The 22,985-nt window shown below is 38.0% G+C and overlaps 1 protein-coding gene across 1 annotated transcript; it reads right to left on the bottom strand.

The window, feature by feature from the left end:
• Nucleotides 1-10,299: 10,299 nt before the first annotated feature.
• Nucleotides 10,300-22,114, bottom strand: LOC145776271 (uncharacterized). Its single transcript, XM_082587672.1, has 6 exons — nucleotides 21,979-22,114; nucleotides 14,282-14,418; nucleotides 13,249-13,408; nucleotides 12,502-12,604; nucleotides 11,448-11,566; nucleotides 10,300-10,448 (listed from the first exon to the last, which is right to left on the bottom strand). The coding sequence occupies exons 1-6, from the start codon at nucleotides 22,112-22,114 to the stop codon at nucleotides 10,300-10,302; spliced, it is 804 nt and encodes a 267-aa protein (XP_082443798.1).
• Between the last annotated feature and the right edge of the window lie 871 nt (nucleotides 22,115-22,985).

Raw genomic sequence — 22,985 nt, 5'->3', positions numbered from 1 at the left:
TCCGTATATTTTTGCATGAACAAAAAATAAAGAAAGTGTTAAACCTTTTGGCGTTACTCAGTTTTATATGTTTTTCAACGTTTGCACAACTTATGTGTTTCACCTTTTTCTCAATTCTTTATTTTTGTGAGTGTAGCATTCGTCTTGCAGTTACAGTGATGTATGCGTAGTATTGCGTTGAATTTCAGACAGCAAAATGATTTTATCGACTGGCAACTGTCTAGGATGGGAGGGCAGTTTTGATCTCATTTTGTGAATAAATTGTTTGTTAGAATTGTCAGTTGGCGGCTCGAGTGTTTAGCGCTTGGACATATTTGTCGTTTAAAATCATTTTGTGTAGGTTTTTATGTTCTACCTCCAGCTACAAAAGTGTAACAATAAAAAGTGATAGAAATTGTAAACTTCCGTGTTGGTGTGTTGTCCAAGCAAAGCAAAATCTCAAAAACGGATTTGTTGCTTCGTTCCACATAACGTTGGCCCTAACATACACACATTGGGGTAAGGTGTTGCAGGCACCCCACACATCTCACAATGGCCTGACCTTTTTTGATTTTGTGTCAATGAATGTTGATCATAAATTCGAAGTTTCAAAAAGTTTCATCAACATTTACCCCCACCCACCGGGCGATTTTCGGGTCCAATCTGGGCACACTTGTTGTTTTAATTGTGCAGAAAAACAAAGGGAAGTTTTTTAATTGATGAGGTAATTTAAAACAAGTGTACCCTATTGACAAAAATTTGATTTTTACAATGTGGGTCGCAAAAACTCCCCGATAGACTAGGTGGGGTAAACATTGATGTTTTTTTTCAAAGTTTGAATTTATAATTAATATTCATTAACACAAAATCAAAAAAAGTCGTGCAAGTTTAGATTAGAATTTAAATCTCATGGAGCATGTACGACAGCCTAACGTTGGTAGACACATTACAACGTGCGACATTATAGATGATGCTGTTCATTCGTTGTGAATCCAATTTTTGAGCACAGCGCAACTCCGTGTTAATAAACGTAATAACTATATTTACATTGTTATCAATCGGCGCAGAATAATATCAGTACAGTATTCTATTTTATAGACACATTAGACAAGGTTGTATTACTTGATGTGTGTGCTTTATTTTATCACCAGACTTTTAACTTGTTTTCAGAAGCCTGTTTGTTTTTTCGCTGAGACTTTTCGGTCATTTGTCCGAAATGACTTGAAAAAATTTGGTCATTTTTTTATTTATTTCGGTCATTTTTCTAATGAAAGTATTTCCTTTCAAGTAGCTGATACAACATATATTTTTTTCGGACATTTTGACCGAATTGACTATATTTTTTTCGGACATTTTGCTAAAAAAATCAGTCAATGACCGAAAAAAAACAATAATCAAAAGAATGTATCATGTTATTAAACTAAATGCTTGGTGAAAAGCCTCATTCAATTTTTATCAGTTGCTTTGTTTATTCTTTATTAATCCACTGCACTTTGGTGGTGAGTCCGTGGAAATGGTGCTTAACTTATTTCAAATCAGTCCTCAACGCAATTAAAGGTTGCCCACTTTTGATTTATTGATTGATTGAATCTTTATCCTCGGACTGGGAAAGCTTCTTGCAGAGTTTAATACTGGCAGTTTTGCATACTTGTAGAGGCTTTAAATCACTGACGCAGGCCCGGTCACCGAGATTTGCAGAGTGAAGTTTCCGATTGTTGAAGTCTTGTTGCCGGGGAACTATTCCATCCATTAGATGCCGCTGAATAGAGAGCAAAGCAGCGCACACCCCGAGAGTCGAACCAGCGCCTCTTTTGCCTTTGAAACTTCTTCGTTCCAGAAGTCACGCGCTAACCAGCTGAGCTATCGGGTCGATTTATATGGAAACAAACAGAAAATGAATCGAATCAAACTTCTACAAGTGTTTATTATCGTTTATTTGTTGAAGCTAACATTTCATTCTTCAAGTGAAAAGTTTCTTGTAATTACAAAAAGTGTATCAAATTATATTTTTCAAATTGTGTACGTTGAATTGCATTGTTCTAATTGTGTAGTCTAAATTGCATTGTTCTAAACACAAATTTGAATGGCAATCTTGCTTCATCGTACTGTGCTGGTGTAAATTTATTGTGTTGTGTTCTGTGTAATTTCTAAAAAAAAATATGGCACCTATTTATTGTTGTCTATTTTTACTCGTTCCAATTAAAGTTGTATAAGTCTTCTTCCACAAGTGTTGTTGGCAAATACTCCCCAGCGAGGCGTATCGATTGATCGCTTACTCCCCTTACTGGATTTGAGATTCCGGTTGAGGTCTGTAGTTGACAGTACAACTTTGGTAACGAGATTAGCTTGTTGGACCATAAACACACGAAACCATGCTAGGACACAGCATTGCTCGTGTTGAAAAATAAATTATCAAGGTATTGGGCTTTCATCTATTGACGTTATTGGAAAGAATATTTTAGAGGGTAAAAGAAAATTTTGGTGAGGTAAACGTCATTCAACGTGAATTACAATTGTATTAAAACATAGTGTAAGCTTATAAACATATTTTTGTAAAGGCAAGTCCCCCATGGCTACTTCCCCTGCCTCAAGCCTTCTTAGGGCATATGAAAGAGTGAATTACACTACACTGAAACTAGAAATAGTGGGCTATTGTAAGGATTATGTCTCAAAATAGAACAAGAGACACATCGCATGACAATTTAGTCAAAAATCGGTATCAGATTTTCAATGCCGTTTCGCTGCAATGTAGCCTAAATTATTCTATCAAATGATAGAAAAAGGCGAGATGTAAACTGAAAACGCCGGTGAAGGAAATCGGAAATTCCTGACGTAAATATTACAACACCTCTTGAAAAAGAAATTGTGAACAACATTTCTGAAAACCGACTCGTAGCGGAAATAACAAGTGGTGCGTATCCTGGCTAGGAAATAGGTGACATCATGTGCATAATATACACAGAAACTAAATTTATCAGAAAACAAGAAGAGATGCTTGAGAGATTTGTGAAACATAAGTTATTTGGATCTTAAACTTTATCTAGCCTACTTTTGTAAAATTTTAAAAGCAATATTTTTTTGTTTTCAAACCACCTACTGCAGATTGGTTTGGTTTTAAATCTTTATCCTCGGACCAGTGCCGGTCTGAGAGTATTTCGGGCCCTGTGCAGAATATGCTTTGCGGGCCCCAATGACAATGATCCAATTCAGTAGCGTAGCTAGGTATTTTGAAAGGGGAGGGGTGGGTGGTTCGGCGGGCGAAGCCTGACGGCGTGTTCGCCGAAGGTGACACCCAGCGGCGGGGGGTCTGAGGGAGGCTCCCCCAGAAAATTTTGAAAAACTACTTTGAATTTGGGGCATTCTGAGAGCATGTTCAACAAAAATTTGGGTATGAATATTACTGTAAAATGGTGCTGTCCGGTGGTATAGCAAAAGGATAAGATCATGTTTTTTTGGCATTTTTCTGAAATAAAGCTATGTCTCTATGTTGAGTCTGGATGCAACCTATTTCGTCGCTTGAAAAATTCGTACCCCGATTTCGTACCCTTGAGGTTGAATCCTTAAACATTTGTAACCCTGACGTGTTGCATAGCACGAACAACTGTTGAGAGAATATAATTTCCAGCGCATTCTAGGGCGCATATGGAAAATGTTAATACTGTATCCCTTTAGCTTCCATTTAAGCAGAAAAGCTTTGGATTTTTAGGTTGCTTCAACGATTGATGACATTGAATCAGCGCAATAACGGTGAATTCTTCGCTACGAATGGATGGAAGTACCTATACTTCTACATTAATCAGCGCAATTTAGTTAAGTCTTACATCACAATGTCTGGTTTTGATCTCCGAGTAATATTGATAAGGCAAGGTTGGTTACAAAATTAAATTATACGAGTAGGCTAAGTTTTGGTATTACAGTAAGAAAGAAAGGGCCTAGGGAAAATTCTATAAGTGAAAATGAATACGATAAACCTACTTGCTCTCCATCACTTTCACTCACATGACAAGCAAAAATAAACCTACGGATAAAAGCCAGGTGAAACGTTGCACAGCAGAAAACAGTAACGTTAGTGCAGAAGTTTTCCGACTCGTTCCCTGAGGATTGTGACGCAAGAAGCCACACGACCTCGTTCGGTGGAAATTAATCTGTTATGTTGTGTATTGGGCAGCTACAGGGCGCTTTGACTCTTTAATGGTCTGGTCTGATGAAAGCTTTTCAGAGTGAAGAATTATCAACATAAAGTGATTAAGCATGATGATCGAAGTTAAATCTGGTGTGTCCGCCGTGAGATTTAATTTGTCCGCCGAGATAGCTGCTCAGACTGGACACGTTTGTCCGCTGTCAACAGTCAACAAAATCGAATTTCGACCTATTTCGTCCCCTGAAAAGATCGAGAGAAATTTTGAAGTGTTTGCGGCAACTCCGATCAGCGACTTCGGCTCTGTTTTTTTTCTCGATCTTTTCAGGGTACGAATGTTCAAGGGACGAAATAAGTTGCACCCGTTGAGTCTCTATGTTTTCTTGTTGCTAATTTCTTTGTTGAATTCACTTGTTGAATTTTTCCATTGGAAACGACAAAAATTACTGCATTTTCTGAGTAAATTGCGGGCCCCCTAATTTGCGGGCCCTGTGCGATCGCACGGTTTGCACACCCCAAAGACTGGCACTGCTCGGACTGGCAAAGCCCTGATAGGTTATTCCTGGTAGTTTCGCATATTTGTAGACTTGTAGGCCCGTAGGGGCTTTTGATGTAGGGCCGAGATTGACAGAGTGAAGTTTCCGATTGTTGAAGTGTTGTTGCCGGGGAACTACAGTAGGCTACTCCATCCACTAGATGCCGCTGAATGGAGAGCAGTCCTTAACGTGCGTTGCTCAAGCGCACACCCCGAGAGTCGAACCAGCACCGCTTGATCTTGAAGCTTCTTCGTTCACGAAATCACGCGCTAACCAACTGAGCTATCGGGGCGGACAATAGAATTGCAAGATCGCAACAGAATTCAAGTGTTACCAACACAACTCGGTGGGCATTGGGAAAAGTGTTTGTGATGATAATGTTTAGCTTATTTTCGTTTTGGAAAAGTTTTTTTGCAAAGATTGATTCTGGCAGTTTCGCAGAGGCTACAAGTAGGCTGGTTGCTTGAATTTAATATAGCCTATAGTAGGCTACAGGCATAGCCGTACGAGACCAAACCATTTTGGGGGGGCAGAACGTAAATTTACCCAAATGTGCACGCTTTTATAGAAATTGCCCAAATATAATGTATGCGGTGCGTGATAACAGTGAAAAACTAACATAACAAGATCACCAGCAGTGGCGTAGCCAGTAATTTTGAAAGGGAGGGGGTTGACGGTGTGTTTCGCTTTGGTTTGGTTTGGTTTTGAATCTTTATCCTCGGACTGACAAAGCCTTGATAGGTTATTCCTGGTACTTGTTCGCATACTTGTAGAGGCACTTGACGCAGGGCCGGTTACCGAGATTGGCAGAGTGAAGTTTTCCGATTGTTGAAGTCTTGTTGCCGAGAAATTATTCCATTCACTACGTGCCGCTGAATGGAGAGCAGTCCTGAAATGCGTTGCTCAAGCGCACACCCCGAGAGTCGAACCAGCGCCGTGTGATCTTGAGCCAGGCGCGTAACCACTGAGCTATCGGGGCGACACCCAGCAGTGGGGGTCTGGGGGGCCTCCCCCAGAAAATTTTGAAAAATTACTTTGAATTTGGTGCATTCTGAGAGTATTTTCAACAAAAATGTGGTTATGAATATTCCTGTAAAAGGGTGCTGTCCGGTGGCATATAGCAAAAGAATAAGATCATGTTTTCTTCGGCATGTTTCGGAAATAAAGCTACAAGTCTCTATCTTTTCTTGTTGCTAATTCCTGGCTGAGATATTTGAATGTTTGGTAATGGCAAAACTCGCTCTTTGCAATACCCCCCCCCCCCCCCCCTGGCTACGCCACTGATCACCAGCTAGCTAGAATTTCTTACCAAAGTAGGCTAATCAAGATAGAACAACTGAATTCATCTTTGAAGATACCTTGCTTGTGCATTGCTCGATGCTTCTGCACTTTGGCATAGTAGGCTAAGTAAGAGTAACAAATATTGTTTTACACACCACAAATAATAAACAACGCCACTTAAATATTCAGTTGTGATGTCATAAAAGACTCAGAAAAATAAACATTGCAGGAAACCGGCTCAGGGTGACCATGCGGATTCAGAAAAAACTACATAACAATAGATAAGTTATAATTAAATGTAATAAAACACAGACATACTACTTCTGTTCAAATAAACTTTGTTCAATCAATTAAAGTAGTTTTGATGATACGAATTTTAGTACAAAAATAAAAAAGTCTGGCAGCACTACTTCTAAAAATATAGTAAGGCTAGGTAATTTGATGACAAAAATAACTAATATACAATATTCTAAGTTTGCATACAGACGATGACGTAGGATTCAAAGAACCCAATGAGCCTAACAGTACGTATTTACATTGATTCAATGTTTGAATATTGATTAATATTCAATCATCGGATTTGCAGAAGGCGTCGTTGGATTTTCAAAAAATCGCCGAATAGGCAACTTGCCCAAAAAGGCTCTTGCCGAATAGGGAACTCGCCGAATAGTAGCAGAACCTTTTATAAAAGTAAATAAACAAAGCTAAGCAACACCTTAACATTACTTTTAACAGGTATAACATGTTTTTGTTAAATGTTGTGGTGTTGCTTAGCTATGTCCGTTTATGGTTGAAAAAGTACAGTGACCTCCCAACACGAATTGTTTTATAAAAGTAGGCTATTCACCAGATTTATATAAATTCATATTTTGTAGTTGCCCAAATCAAGATGATGCATTTATTGATATTATGAAAAAAATTAAAGACTTAGTAAATTTTGATGCCGAGGCAACTGCATCATGCCAATTTGGGCAGTTTTATAAATAGACTATGATCAGATAATTTCATATTTTTTGTTGCCCAAATCTAAACGATACAGTTATGTAAATGGGAAAAATTAATGAATTTGTTCATTTTGAGGAAACTGCCTCACGCTAATTTGGGCAGTTGCATAAACAGACTAATCAGTTTCATCAAATAGCCTTATTTCATGTTTTCAGCTGCCCAAATCAACACAATGCATTTGTGAAAATTAATAAAATTAGCTATATGGCAAATTTTGCCATTTGATTTGGGCAGTTTCACAAAACTATTAGAGACATATTTTGGTGGCTGCCCAAATTGGCATGATGCAGTTGGTTAAATGCATTTCGTACTACAATTTGATCACCATGGAATACAATACATCAATACGGGTGTGCCAAATGACAATTTTGCGGCACATTTCTTGTGCAAATAAGAGGCTGTAGGCTACTTAGTTTGATAGGTAAAAGTTACTAATTTATAGTCTTTCTTAATTCATGCAATTTTGTAGCTTTTTATATAGCAATTTTTGCTTTAATAATTTCAAGATTTTGCCCGAATTTGTGACGTTTTGAAACAACAGGGGGGGCGCCTGCCCCCCTGGCTCGTACGGCTATGGCTACAGGTCTTATCACACAATTTGGGGTGTTAGCCTATCTGTTTACTAATCCAAAAACCTAGCCTCAAAGTAAAGTTGACATTGACAAATTTTATGCGTCACTGAATGAGTTCAAGTTTGCCAACTTGAGAAAAATGGCCATGAATCTAGCCTACTTGTTCTGTTCGGGTCTAGGCTACATAGCCTACATTTTCGACCGTGAACATTGACAAGACAAAGCTGCGTTCCAATCTAACTAATGTTTACGTGTAGTCTACTGAGGATTTCTGCGTCCGAAATGCAGCCAGAGTTCAAAGAACTTGTTGATGACTTTGATCGATCACAGATGTCTCATTGACTTCAGCAGCTATTGGAGTAGCCTACGTTAATTAAATTATTCATTAAATACTGCTTTTGGTCTCTATGCTTCAAACTTCAAGTTTACATTAATACGATTTATTCCTTGTACCGGTAGTCTATAGGTGGATAAATACGCGATGGGTGTATCGATTCAGGAATTCGGCTCGCCAAGTAGGCTACTTCATTTTTCCATGTCCAGCCCGCCGACTGGAGAAGTTGCTCGCCTCTGTTTTAAACCCATGCTTTGTTTTGGCTGTGATGGTAAGAAATAAAATCAGCTGAGCTGATTTTTCAGCGTTGCAGGATTAAAAATTAAAATCGTCTATATCGTATTTAGTTAGTCAAACCGATCAAATATCTATGCATTGCTGTACTACACATTAAAAATACAACCAACAGTCACTTTTTGCACTCAAGAAAAAGAAACGGCTTTAGCAAAAAATCATAAATGACGTCGATTCAACCGGGGGGGGGGGGGGGTGATTCGTAGGAGAAAGTCAAGATGTGTTCAGACCAAATCTTCGGCCAACAAAAGCAACCTTTTTGGATGGATCGTTTCAATGCTTAACGACATTGAAACGCTGCACAATTATACACAACAGCACGCAGATAACTTCCCAGATAGTTGTCTGGGTTATAGGTTATAAGCATATCGAAAAGTACATGGTAGCCTAATAAAAAAAACTTATTTTTTTTCTTACTATTTCAGTTTTGTTGGCACAGTGCGATTTTTTGTGGCTTTCTAACAAGCATTTGTCTGTGGTAGGATTTCTTTAAATCATTGTTTCAATGAGCACAGTGCTTCCACATTTACAAAGCTAGATTACCACTTGTATTACCACATTTGTCCTCAGATTACCACATTTTTTACTGTGATTTTCTTCCCGATTTTAACCGTATTTCAACTTACTTTTACATTAATAAAGTGGCTATTTTTACCCACTTGTTGCCATGGTTACAATCAGGTGTTGCCAGAGTTAGGATCAAAGTTAGGAAGAGTTAAGGTAAGGGTTAGACTTAGGAATAAGGTTAGGGTTTTGATCTTGACCCAGAACTAAAAAAAAATTCCAAAATGCAAGTTTTTGTATTCAACAGCTTTAAACTTTTCTCAAATTAGGACAGAATTCCTTATCTGGCATCGGTATTATTTGGCTATATTTACACTATATTATATAGTGTAAAATAAGGTAAAAAACAACTACTCAGTTTAGTAACAATACTGGTTATTAACAGTTATTAAAACGTCCGAAATAAGTAAGCAAAGTACTGTACTTGACACGCAGCTAGAATCTGAAAGACATCTTGATTATGAATATGGTCACATGGTCACCTTACGTTCAAAGTCAAAAGTCAGGCCGCATTCCAAAATCACACCCAAAACAGCGGAACATGCAATTATAAGTAATTTTTTGCATATCTGTTCGATTTCGGAAGACAACAGTTTAAATGCTCTTATTTATTGATAGTATTTTATGTCAAATTTTCAAAATTTATAATTTCCACATTTTGGCAACATTTCCATATTACCACTAAATTACCACAAATTTTTCATTTCCACATTTTTACCACAAGCATGATAAAAATTCCACAATTGTGGTAATTACCACCAAAGTGGAAGCGCTGAATGAGCATCAAGCTTGCCAGATGATTTTAAAATTTCCAGCCCAATTGTTACCAAAACATGACAAGGCCAAAATATGACAAATTTGCGCCAAATATTGTCAAAATCGAAAAAAATCTGCTGAAAATAGAATGAAACCAAACGAAAAAAACTGCGACTCCAGCCACCCGCACTTGCTGCTGTTTCTCTGGGCAAGAAACTTTACTATAATTGCCTCTACCCAGTGATCGATTTCGAGTAATGGGTAGTACCAAATTTAAGTCATAAGTAAAGTAGACAACTGGAAACAGACATTGCAGTCGGCTGCAGCGTGGGTCAGGTGTACGTCGGAAGGCGTACACCGATGCATAGCGCTCAAGTCCGCTTTCCCGCAATGCAGGATAAAGATAAACAAAACAAAACCGCTGAACTGGCAACTCTGATGAGTATGCACGTTAAATTAAATTCCCCATACCAACCATCAACGCACTCAATATCGCACCAAGAACGACCAGCATCACATATTTTCAAAGGCTGCTAGCCTAATCCTAGCTACATACAGTATTACGTACGTAAGTTCTAATGAATAATAATTAATATATTATTTTTAATTTCCTTCTTGTTCCATCAAACGGCAACCCTCAATTGTCAAGTTTGCTGCGTGGCCGAGTCGGGCGTCGGTTCGATTCTCATCCAAAGCATGCGTACAAACAAACTTTACTGATCGTCTATTAACTTAGGGAGGACGTTGAGCCCAATATGACAGCTTGAAAGTTTTTTTGCCATACCAGTATGCGGATGGCTTACTACTGCTAGAAAGACACTTTTATTTGAGGCAGTTCTGTCAGTTCATGTCCGTGATTTCTTGGCTGCTGATGGAAAGAAGATTGTTCGAAACGGTTTTGATGGAAACAGACGGTGAAGAATTCCCAACAGATATTTGAGAGGTCTTTGAAGTTCTTGGAGAAGATGGAGTAGAAGCGATGCTCTTTCCTGCAAAATACAAACATGAACATCAGAGACTTGTCAAAGAGTATTTGGTCTATATGACGTCTTAGTTAGGACATGCCAGAGCTGCCATATTGCTTTGTAAGTCAATGAGTTATTTGCATAGGTCTCCATGATATTTAGCGCAAAGAAAAGCAAGAAATTAAGATATTTGAATAGGCTATAGTAAGCCAACCAAGGCCGTTGAAAGATTAATTTGGGCCCGGCACTGCAATGAGACACCAACCCCTAAAAAAATTTAATAAATAAATTTAAAAAACTTTTTTTTAAATAAACAATAGGACTCAAACAAATATGTAGCGTTTTATTCGTTCTTGTCCCTCTAGAAAAAAATGGTGGGCCCCTTCAATGATCCTGGGTCCAAAAGTAGGCTAGTCTACCCTTTAGGGCCGTGTCAACGCTACTGCGTAGCCTACAACAGAGACCCCCCCCAACAAATCCGAGACCTGTAAATTTATAAAACAAAATGAGGCTAAAATGCAATTAGCCTACTTGAGCCTCTACGCTTATCCTAATAAAAACAACAGCCAACAGTATAGCGAAGTAGGTTATTGGCAATCAGTTCGGTATCTGACTATCTGTAAACGTTATTAGTGGGCTTCTGTATCTCAACGTATGAGTGAAAGATATAGTCAATTTTGTGTATTGAGTGCTAAGGTTTTGTAAGAGAAATGTAACCAGATTAAGTGTATTTTCATCAAAAAATATTCTGGATGTGCCAAAATGTAAGCTACTTTAAAGTTGCATTCACCTAAAAACGTCAATGCGGACAAGACTTATTAATGCTTCATTAAAAACGTGACATAGCATTGTAACAAAGCAGCGAACGCCAAGCGGTGTCGAACCGGCGTCATTTGAATCGTCGTACCATCAGGGTTCTCACCACTCGACTGTGCACTCGACAAGTTTTGCTAGTGACCAGAACCTCTAAAAGTCTTCACCCGGTTCTTGATCAAACGCAACCGACACTGTTGTTACACTAACCCGACTCATCTTTATGATTGAACAGAGCTGATTGTTTCTTTCGAACTCGTTTGATGATTCGCTGGAGAGTCATTCGAAAGTTATCGTCTCTGAAGCTGTACACGATCACATTCACCAAGCTAGAGAGAATGATCATGTACAGAGTTATGCTTAATTTACCGGATACAACAAAGTATGTTCACTTATTTACTTTTTTAGCGAGGAGTATCCAAGACCGATGAGAGGATAATTTGTGCCCGGTACGAATGAGATCTTCGGCCCCTAAATTAAGACACTTCTAAGAAAAACGCAAAATATTTAAAAATACAAAATGGTTTCTTTCAATTCCCGGCTCCAATTGAAAATATTACAGACCCTAAAATCACCTCAAGCCCGGGTACAAAATTACCTCCTGGATCCTCCTCCCCCAGATCAACTCTGTTGGGCGTAGCTTTGCATAGCATAGAGGACATCTGGTCCTACAACGATAAGCTATCATGGGCGTACAAGTTGTTTCTTTAAGTGGTACAAAACTTTCGGCAAAGTAGGCTATCATGGTGAACTGGTAAAAGTTCACACTTGCAAATGTTATTCTCCCTAGGCGCTGGAAACGCTGAGAATTACCTCACTTAGTTTCGCAGTCCATTATAAGAATTAGTTCATTTTCAGTGAACTAATTAGCTTCAAAAGTTTATTACATAGTATCAAATGTAGGCTATTATAGCTATAGGTTATTGCTGTGGAGAAAAGGCTGTTTTTCATATTTTATAAATCTAAGTAATGATAATAAATAGACCTTATCCAAGAAAATGTATACATTGTATCTATTCTATTCAAATCTAAATATCCATGGATTCTATTTGAATAAGCTTAACTGAAGAAGATCTAGTTGCTAGCTGATTGAAATCGATTTTTAGTTGTTTATGATTGAACTGACTCGTGTGAAAATAAATTCGTTTGTATTCAATAGACCTTACAAATTTATACAAGAATGATACTTCTTATGTAGTTGTTTACAATGGCTACGTTACGTTGCCAAACATAGCATGCATAGTCAAAACAACTTTCTTCTAACCTGTTTGACATAGACAAGTAGAATGTGGTGAAATATGGAATGGAGATAGAAGAACAATCCAATGATCCCAAATAGTATAACAATGCAACGATCGCGCTGGGCACTGCAGACACAAAACAAATTGTTATCGATAACTAATTATGTCGCAAGTATCAGCATCCAGGCTGGCAAGTCAGGATTGTCGATAACTTAATGCAGGAACACACTCTTTGAGTAAAAAAAAGGAAGATCAAGAGGCCACGGTTCAACCTTCGGCTGCAAACACCGAAATAATGAAATGATTCTATGAAATGATTTGAATGTAACATCATTTTTACTGAAAGCTGAAACTAACAATGCTACCGACTTATGTTTTATTTACTGGTTAGGCTACTATGCAAGGTTCACAGAGATGGTTAACGTTTTAATAATTGGGTAATCGATTCGCATCAATTAGTAATCCTATCTCTAATGAATAATGATACAGCACCTCTCAAGAACTGATCTCTCACCCCTTAGTGGTGCAACCAACCCTGGTTCAGAACCCCCGTGAGCAAATAACGATGAAGACATGATCCTGACCTAGCTTTCAACCACCTGCCTTAAGTTTTGAACAATTTATCTTTTAAAGAATAAATAACTCTACTTCTACGTCCTAAACGTCAAATCAGTCTCTTTTTACATTGATTGAACGTCTTCAAACGTTAAATCAATGTAAAAAAACGACTGAAGTGCTGTCTGAGTTGTTGCGTAGTGTTGGCTACTTACGAAGGGTGATAGAGAAGCCAAGTTCCATGTAAGCTAACGTTTTAACAACATGGTAGTGACGCTTGTAGCAATTCTTTTGCTGTTTTGAACACTTGGAAAGTCTTCTTGTTTTCTTTAAACTACGGAAGATTACCAATCCGGTGGCAAACGTCAATCCACTCTGGGATGAAAATATAATAATGAATTACAGTACATTTGGAATAGGATGCGTTTACTCAGGACTTTATAGTAAGCTGCTTCGATAATGAATCTCCTTTTACTGTTATAAAGTTGTCAAAGCAAATTGACAAAGCCAAGTATGATTTCGTGCAGTAACTTTTGGTTTTATTTTTTTCTAAACTGTCAGGATTAAGGACGACCGGGGACAAAAGTAACATATTTAGTCAAATCGTGCATAGAAAAGGTGCTATAAGTTATTTAAAAAAAGAAACACCTGCAACTAGTAGTATAAGCATTGAGCTAGTTAGGAGCATTGGCTTGGTCACTTTATATTTTGTAATTAGCTCGTAGGAAACAGCAGAAAACTGCAATTGTTTTGTTACATTTCCCCCATGGTGTGGGGCTAAGCTTCAGAATTAATTTTTGTTTGTGGGAAAATAAATACAGTATAGTCAACATACTTTTAGCCTACTATTTTTTGTGCTAGGAAATAAATGTATCTACATTTCTAGATAATTTTTTTGCTCTGATTCTGAATATGTGATAAGCCTATAGTATTTCTTTGGCACAATGGCTTTTCAAAGTGTTTACATTATAATATTTTTGTGTTTAGTCAAATTTATAAATTATTATCCAATCTTATTAATAATTTTTTTTTAAAAACCACATAAATTCTTGTTTCATAGCGTCACAATGCATGTCATGGTCATTAACCTACCACAATTGTAAAGTTCATACTGAGCAGTCTTTTCTGGATCAAACGTTCAAAAGTAAACATGCAAATACCAAAGCATGACGTAGCCTAGTAGAAAACAAGTAAATAAATTTTTAAATGAATTCCTTCAATGAACAGTCAAAATAATATCAAACTTACCATAACGCAGTATGGAAGGATAAATGACATCGTCAGAGTGACTAAACCTTTGCTTGAAACTCCTTTGTTGGCGAACGATGGTACGAGAATGAACGCCATGACCAAGTAGGTGAAGATGAAGCAGTCTGGAAACCATGCTGAAACGTATACAGCTTTTAAAACGAAAGTTATTAATTTGAAACCAGGCATTTCTACAAGCGGGGTATGGAATGGAAGACGTTTTTTCCATCTTTCATTCTGAGATTTTCTTCCATTTCACCTCCATTCCATCTTATAAATCTTCCATTCCATCTTTCATTCCATCTCCATTCCATCTTATAAATCTTCCATTCCATCTTCCGTTCTATCTCCACTCCATCTTAAAAATCTTCCATTCCATCTTCACTCCATCTCCATTCCATCTTAGAAATCTTCCATTCCATCTTAGAAATCTTCCATTCCATCTTCCATTCCATCTCCATTCCATCTTAGAAATCTTCCATTCCATTTTCTATTCCATCTCAGAAATCCCTTCCATCTTCCACTCCATCTTCCATCTTCACATTTTGTGATCTCCGCGTTGAATATGTCTCAAATAAACCTAATAATCATAGGCTAAATTTAAGCTAAAAATTTAACAGCAGTGTTTTCCTAAGGATTACGTACCGTTTGTTGTTAGAACTAGAAGCGTAAATTAATTCTATAAATACAGAAAGAAACAACACGTAACAAGGGGTGCAAAGTGTCATCGCAAATCTATAAGAATAGTACACAAATGCTGTCTTTAAAGTGATTTATATCTTCACATATATTTTTGTCTTACAAAGTTGTAACCTACATGATAATGACCAACAAATCAACAAACCAACACCAACATACACCTAATATACACACAGCAAACAAAAGAGAATCTTGGAAACTTTTCATGCAAGAGGCAGTCAAAAGTCAATGCTTGGAATCAAGTGCGACAAGAAAAGAAGAAAGCAATGACGTACTATCAATATCAAAGTACAAAACTTCTAAGTTTAAAAACTTCTTACAACAGCCAAGACTCAATCTAGGTGCCATAATTAAGCAGCTCTGAAGGGTTAAATGCTTTACTGCACTGCAGTTACATACAGCTGCAGGAGAAAATAGTCCGCCCCAATTGCTCAGTTAGCAAGCGCGTGACTTCGTAAACAAAGAAGCTTCAAGATTAAGAGTCGCTGGTTCGACTCTCGCATTCTAAGAATGTGCGCTAGAGCAATGCATTCTAAGATTTTCTCTCAATTTAGCGGCACCTAATAGAGGAAATAATTTCCCGGAAACAAATTTTAATAATCGGAAACTTTACTCTGTTAATCTCGGTAACCGGCCCTGCATCAAGAGCCTACCAGGAATAACCTTTCAAGGCTACGTCAGTCCTGGGATAAAGATCCCAAACCACCCTTTTAAAGTGAGCTGAAAACCGTATAAATGTAAAAGTAACAAACCACTGCAGCCTCTATATTCGTGATACAGTAATCCTAACCGACAATAATGCCGCAGTTACGTCATAACAAAGATAGACTAAATATGACGTCACAAACCTGGAATAGAAGCAACAAGGAATGATGTTGCCCAAACTATAACAAGGGAACAAAATGTCAGAAAGTTTCCAGATGTTCGATAATACACTGGCCACTGGAAGGCGACAAAGCGCTGTATGCTGATGAAAAGCAGATGATATACGGATGAAGCGTAGACAAATGTGAAAAAGAATCCACCAATGAGAGCTGAGAAAGAGCCGCGAAGTTCCAATTGTTTTGCATCGATTTCTTCGATGCTTGACGTCATGGTCCAAGCAAAATTAGGAATGATAACCGATAAGATTTGGATTCCTAAAAAAAATTGATGATAACCTAAGATTTATAACTAATTCGTGATGGAGTAAGATTGGTTTGGTTTTTGGATTTTGAATTTTTATCCTCGGACTGACAAAGCCTTGATAGGTTATTCCTGTTAGTTTCGCATACTTGTAAGAGGTTTTTGACGAGATTGGCAAAGGGAAGTTTTCCGATTGTTAAAGTGTTGTTGCCGAGGAATTATTCCATTCACTAGGTGCTGCTGAATGGAGGGCAGTTCTGAAATACGTTGCTCAAGTGCACACGCCGAGAGATGTAGGCTATACATCTTAAACTGACCAATAGGTCAAATAAGAGCCAATTCATATCTTTATGGATTAATAAATATAATCATTACAAATTTTCTCATAGTAAATAGTAACAAATTATTCAATTTGATTAAAAGTCCAAATAAAGTGAGTGAATAGCAGTGGCGTAACTACCCATTGGATCTTGTGGATAAATCCAGGGACGGCACGATGCTGGAGGGCGGCAAAATGTGATAACGTTTTAAACGAACAAAGACAGTCACATTAGTTTATTCTCAAACAACTGACAAAAAAATCTAATTTCTTTTGTTTTTTGTTTGTCGCATCCAGGCTTACACCCGGTGGTTGAAGATTTAGATTAAGTGGACAGGAAGGCAAGGAAGCCAATTTTCGTGTCCCCCTTCAGGCATGCCTTTAAGTGTCCTGTCACAGACACAGCCGCATGCTCTTGAGCGGTGTCGAACCGGCGCCCTTTCGATTTCCGTTTCAGTGTTCTCACCACTCGGATATGCAATCTAAATTCTAATGAATAAGGAAAAAAATAGATGGAGAGAAATCTTGCAGAGCGTAATCGCAGTCATAAAGTGTCTTATTAAACAAAAGCTTCCTTTTCGTGGTCATCTGGAAGATTCTAATTCAAGGAACCAGGAAAATTTTCTTGAAATTTTAAAACTCCTTGCAAATTCCGGTACAGTCACTTACGAGCACATTTTATTACCAATAGGCCTACTCGCCAAAAAGAGCATGACAACATACCTTTCACCAGCTATCCAAAAATAATTAATTGAGCTTTTTGGTAAAAAAGTAAAAGATCTCATGCTGGAGGAGATAGACAGCAAAGCATTTCTCAATTTTACTTGACAGTAGGCTACTCCTGACGACTCTCGTATCAATGAAATGGCTTTTATTGTTAAATACCGGTTCCTTAAAATCGACAGCAATAACGAGGTAGGCTACAATAAAGGAATCCTTTCTGATTTTTTTTCCACTACACGTAAAAAATACAGACGATATTACTAAGTCTATTCTCAATGAGCTTCAGCAAATAGCTTAGACATAATGATGTGTAGAGGCCAAGCATACGACAATGCTTCCACCATGGCAGGAGTCCGTACTGGAGTACAATGCAGAATAAAAAAAGATTAATTCTGAAGCCTTGTTTATCCCATGTCGAAACCACTCACTCAACCTTGCAGGAGTTCACGCAGTGGGATCGTCGGAAGTTTCTGAACCATTTGTTGCTGTTGTGGAAAGGATTTATTTCTTCTTTTCTGCTTCTACTCACAGATGGAAGGTTTTGCTTAACTATGTGCCAAATGTGGTGAAACGAGTGCCTGACACACGATGAAGTGCGCACTATGAAACTGTGAAAGCGCTTCAGCAATGTTTCATTGTTGTGGTGGGTGCATACAAACTTTGTGATCAAAATGAAAATATTGATGCACGAGGACAAGCGGGTGGAATCTTTGATGCGATCTTTTACAATTTTGGTTGGAAGTCGCAAGAGAATCTTATAACACTCAAAAATAATTACAGCGAAAAGGTCTGTCTCTGGGAAAATCTACCCACAGGATCAAAATCTACCCATTGCATTTATTGTTTTTTTTGAACAATGAGCGCAATGCGCTGGTAAAGCAATGCATTGAAAGAGCGATCAAGATCTGCAAAAAGCAAGAAATACCGATCGAAGAGAGTCGGATCAGAAGGAAGAAAAGGATGCCTGGCGAATGTGCAGACGTAGGGACGGTACATTACGGGACGCGCAACTCCGTTGTTCCTTCAACATTAGAAGGGTCAATTGCCAATTTGACATTTTTTTTACGCTTTACTGCAGGCTTGGTTTCAACTAAAAACCTTAAATTACTTTAAAACCAACTTAACTCTTCTTATATAACCCATAAAAAGTAAAATATTTTGTAAATTAGAAAAAAACGTAACCCTTCTAGTGTTGCGGATAAGCCAAAAGCGGATGAAGTTTCGCATCCCTATGATCTACAATCCCTAGTGCAGACGTAGTCTCTCAGCTGTTGAAGAAATCAAAAGATGCATGTTAGAAGCTATGGACCGGTTTCGGAGTGAAGCTGAAAAGCATTTCAGCAATATGTGCTTGCTAAATGAAGTATTCGGCTTTTTAAATCTCCACTCCTTGTTGCGAAGTGACAGTATCGAAATAGATATGGACAAATTTGTGAAAATGTATGCTGATGACGTAACTTATACTGAGTTAAGACTAGAAATCTCTAAACTTAATCGACTAGTACAATATTTATAGTGGTTTTACATTTAAAAATGACGCTAAAGCACTGGACGTGCTGCAGTGGTTAAGCAAATATCGTTTATATGTTAATCAACACCTTATTTATTTATGAGCCATAAGCTTTACATCACTGTTGCCGTTTTTATCGCAAGCTGTGAAAGAATTTTTTTCAAAACTTAGGTTGATAGAATCTTAATTGAGATCGACTATGGGAGAAACCAGGCGGTATACGCTAGCAATAGCCTACTGTTCATTGAAAGTGATTTAGTCGAGATATCATCTTTCATAATTAAATTGCTGAATTTGCTTCAATGAAAGCTATAGGCTACGTATTGAATTTTGAACTTTCAATAAAAACTAAACAAACACTGCTTTTATTCTTCTGTTGCGTGGAATTTTAATCAGCTTTTACGACGGTGTTAAGGGGGGCAGTGGCTCCGAGAGGGGGGGGGGAAGTCGGGCCAGTTTCCCCCCTAGCAAAACATTGTAAAGGAAAAACGAGTAGTTTTTTGTTTTTGCACTTTTGAGGGGGGCCCATATTTAGTACTAAAGTAAAAATGTACCAACTAAATAATCAACAAATTCTTAAATGAAGTGCGAAGTTCCAAGTATTTCTCAATCATTGTAAATGTCACTCTCGATGCTTCTCATCAAGAACAAATCATTTTCGTGTTAAGGTAGGCGATGTTGAACAGCTTCAAGACGTAAAATCTGAAACTGAAATGATTTCTGTATCACTGAACGGTTTCGATTGTTTTGATAGTTTCAACTTGAAAACTGGCGCTGTGTTAGCTAAGCGGGAACTATTTTTGCTTGACAACTGAACCTTAACTTCAAAATCTGCGTTGGCCAGGCATAGGATGTTGTGTAGTTGAATGAGTTTCGCTTTTAGCATCATGATCGTTGCTTACTTCACAGTGTAGATTCAAACGATCTGTTATAGCCTGATGCTGCGGGTTCTTTTTGGCAATATCAAATTACACTAGCTTTCGGAACACAGTTCCCTAGTCATGTGCTATGATGAATGGTATTGAAGTCAGTGAGTGGTTTTTTTAAAAAGGCTCTTTGTTTTAGCTTGAGGCTGCCGGCTGTTGAGTTTCTGTGCTGTTAGGCGTTATTGCTGTGAGGTTTTGTTGGATCAGTTGATTAGTAGAACTACGTAACCTAATCTACTAATCTACGTCACCTAATCTACTGGAAGAACTACGTCACCTAATCTACTGGGTTAATTGCTTCCAAGAGTGACGATTTGAGCCAGCTCGCCCAGTGTCGCCAAGTTGAGTCCGGTCCATGATTGGATGTTGTCTTGCCATCGTTTTGGTTGTCTGCCACGTTTTCTTTTTTCTTCTACTTTTCCTTCTGTGCAAACTTTGCTGATTCCGAATTGTGATCTTTTAATGTGGCCGAACAGTTTTAAAACTTTTGATTTTATTAACTTATTGCTGGAATTGGATGTGATTTTGTCATAGTTAAATAATCTTCTGTTTTCGTGTGGTCAAGTAGCCTTTTGTTGGTCATGCTTCTCATGATGTGATTTGGAAGGTAGTGAGTTTTTTCTTTATGGATGTTGTTGCTTAAATCTAGTTGGAATTCATAATGTTGCCTACAGACAGCGTTGTTCAAATGTCTTATCCTTTTTGGAGTAGGCTAATTGATTAATTATCTGTAAGCTTGTTGTGGCATCTTTAAAGTTATAGACCAGTCACAGAAGAATTTCTGAAAAATCTAAAGAAAGCTGTCCTATCATCTTGCAAAGAAAATTGACTTCGAGAATGTAATCAAGGCGGGGTGCAGTCAAACCCAATGCTTTACATTACTCTTTTGCAATTGAAGCTCTAAAGACGTTTCTTAAATGCATCAAGTTAGAACCAACAAGAGCTTGATCGGAAGCTGAGTCAATGCTAAAGTAGCCTACAACTAGCAGTTTTAAATTTGTGACTGCTTTGCATTATGTGGATTACGGTCCTAAACAAGATTCACTGATGAATTTAATGAAATTAAAGGAAGATGCAATCTAAGTAAGAGAAAGCTGAGAAGAGTATAGGCTACTACTCGCAAGCTAAAGTTGCAGTGGCAATTATAAATTTAAAAGAAAATGACTTTGTTTTCCTGAGGACAGAACGCTTTTATAACTCCACTTTACTAGCTGAATCATTCGAAGGAAATGTATTCTACCGTCCATTGCAAAGGATTCGACAGTTGTTGGAATTGACAAATGTATCAACAAACTCAACCTTATCGTCGATGAGTTTGAAGTTCCATGAAAATTTCATGGTATGTCTGTTGTGCAGTTGCGGGCATGTGGGACAAATTTAAACCATTTTTAACCTACAACAATGACATTTTTCAAGACATTTTGGATGAGTTGGTACTTTTGACAGAAATTACCCACACAGCAAACTTCAGCTGCAAACCAGAACGAACCACCCCATAATCTCTACACAAGGAATCATTGATTGCAACTTTCGAAAGGTTTTTCCAAATAATTTTGTTATGAATTTTTTTTGTGTTCCGGTAGCTACCTCCAACGGTTGTGCTTTGAGAACGTGGTTTCAGCAATTCCTGAAATTTGTAAAGAATTGTTTGCGCTCCAGTAGGTCTATGACTCAAAACGATTGAAAAGCCTAACTAGACATGTTGTGCATCAATTCAGACGTCGCAATATTTTATCATTTGATGCTGTGATCCGTAACTTTGCATTGCAAAAAGTGCAGAAAGGGTTGAATTAAATCAGGGATGTCCAAAGTCCGGCCCGCGGACCAACTTCGGCCCACGAAACGTTTTTGTATGGCCCGCGCCTGTTGTACAATGTGTTATTTTTGGCCTGCAGACACACAAAAATCATATAAATTCAACTTGCAGTTTTCAGAAAAGTTATTGTGGCTGTTGGCCGCGAACACTTATTATCAAGACTGGCTCGCGTGGGAAAAAGTTTGAACACTCCTGAATTAAATGCTTGGTTGAACTATTTTCGTTGCCTGTAGGCCTATTGTGTGTTTACAAAGCTTTCTAGACAAAATGGTTTGCCTCAATGGCGTTTTTGCTGCAAGTGTAATCCAGTGATTATATATTGATGATTTTTACATTGAACGAAGTTCTTTTCATGCTGAGGAAAGTAGGCTAATTTCAGCTTAACACGAACATGCAATGCAATATTTGCTAAAAAATATTATGGGGCCCATTTTTCGTGTTGTTTCCCGACCAGTGCTGATTTCTCTCGGAGGCCCCTTAGGGGGGGGGGGGGAGGGGGCGGCATTTCGTGCAAAATCCAAGGGCGGCATAATGCGTTGCTACGCCACTGTGAATAGGCTAAGGTAGCTGCTGACCTACCGTTCATCATGTCTGCCAAAGCCAACGATGCTTTTGCGCAGTCGAGTTTTGTTCTGGCTTCGTTGGTTCCACAAAAGACGGATATTATGACCAAACCGTTTCCAATCAGAATAAGAATTGCCGCGAGAGATACCATTGTGATGAATATTGACGCCCGTGTTTCGCTGAACAAAGTAAATAAGCCTATAGTTTGCTTTGTTTTGTAGGACACAGAGATACAGCCAATCTGGAATCAAATCTATCAGGTTTGCGTATGAGAAAATTAAGCAGATGTGTCATCATTAGCCAAAAAGGAGAATCATGTTTTAAATATCTAAGCTGCGTTTGTCGGTTTGAAACTAAGATGCTTTGACAACAATCATCCATTTGGAGCCATGAGCATAGAATGCTGTGCATTGTGCAACTAGAATCCATTTTATAACTCCTTTTACTGGTGTATTCCCTTGATATAAGTTCATATCTCTCATCCATATGCCAAGTTACATTAAATGAAAACAAATTACAAAAATAACTTTACTAACCATGCAAATGCACAAGCACAGCACGCACTTAAGCATGGAAAGAGTACGACTACATCGGGTATGAGCACTGCGCATTGCGCAGGCTACATTTTAATCTTCTTTGTACAGTTATTTATTAGGCTACTCCATAGATTTCTAATTATGTAAATCAGCGTTAGCATAGTAATATGAGAAAATTAAATTTAAACGATTGCTTTTGTTGTTTTAAAGCCTAATATTGAAGCGACACCAAGAGAAAGTTTTTAGCAAACTTCAGAACACCTACCCGCATGCACCACATTCCAGTAGCGAGATATCGGAACATTCGGTGATGGCTTGCGGCAAACAGATACCTGGAACTCCGCAGAGGATTGAAATATTGTTACGATCATCGATACGGTCATGTACTGTCAATGTTTCGCTTTCTTCACTTAAAAGCTTCATGTTTGGACCATTTCTATGAAGATGGAGACACATTTAACTTCTGTGAAATTAGGTCAAACTAAT

The sequence above is a fragment of the Aplidium turbinatum genome, chromosome 8 (assembly GCF_918807975.1).
Source record: "Aplidium turbinatum chromosome 8, kaAplTurb1.1, whole genome shotgun sequence".
NCBI classification, from domain to species: Eukaryota; Metazoa; Chordata; class Ascidiacea; order Aplousobranchia; family Polyclinidae; genus Aplidium; species Aplidium turbinatum.
Note: the sequence above shows the minus strand (reverse complement) of the source record. Positions and strands in the feature narration are given on the sequence as shown.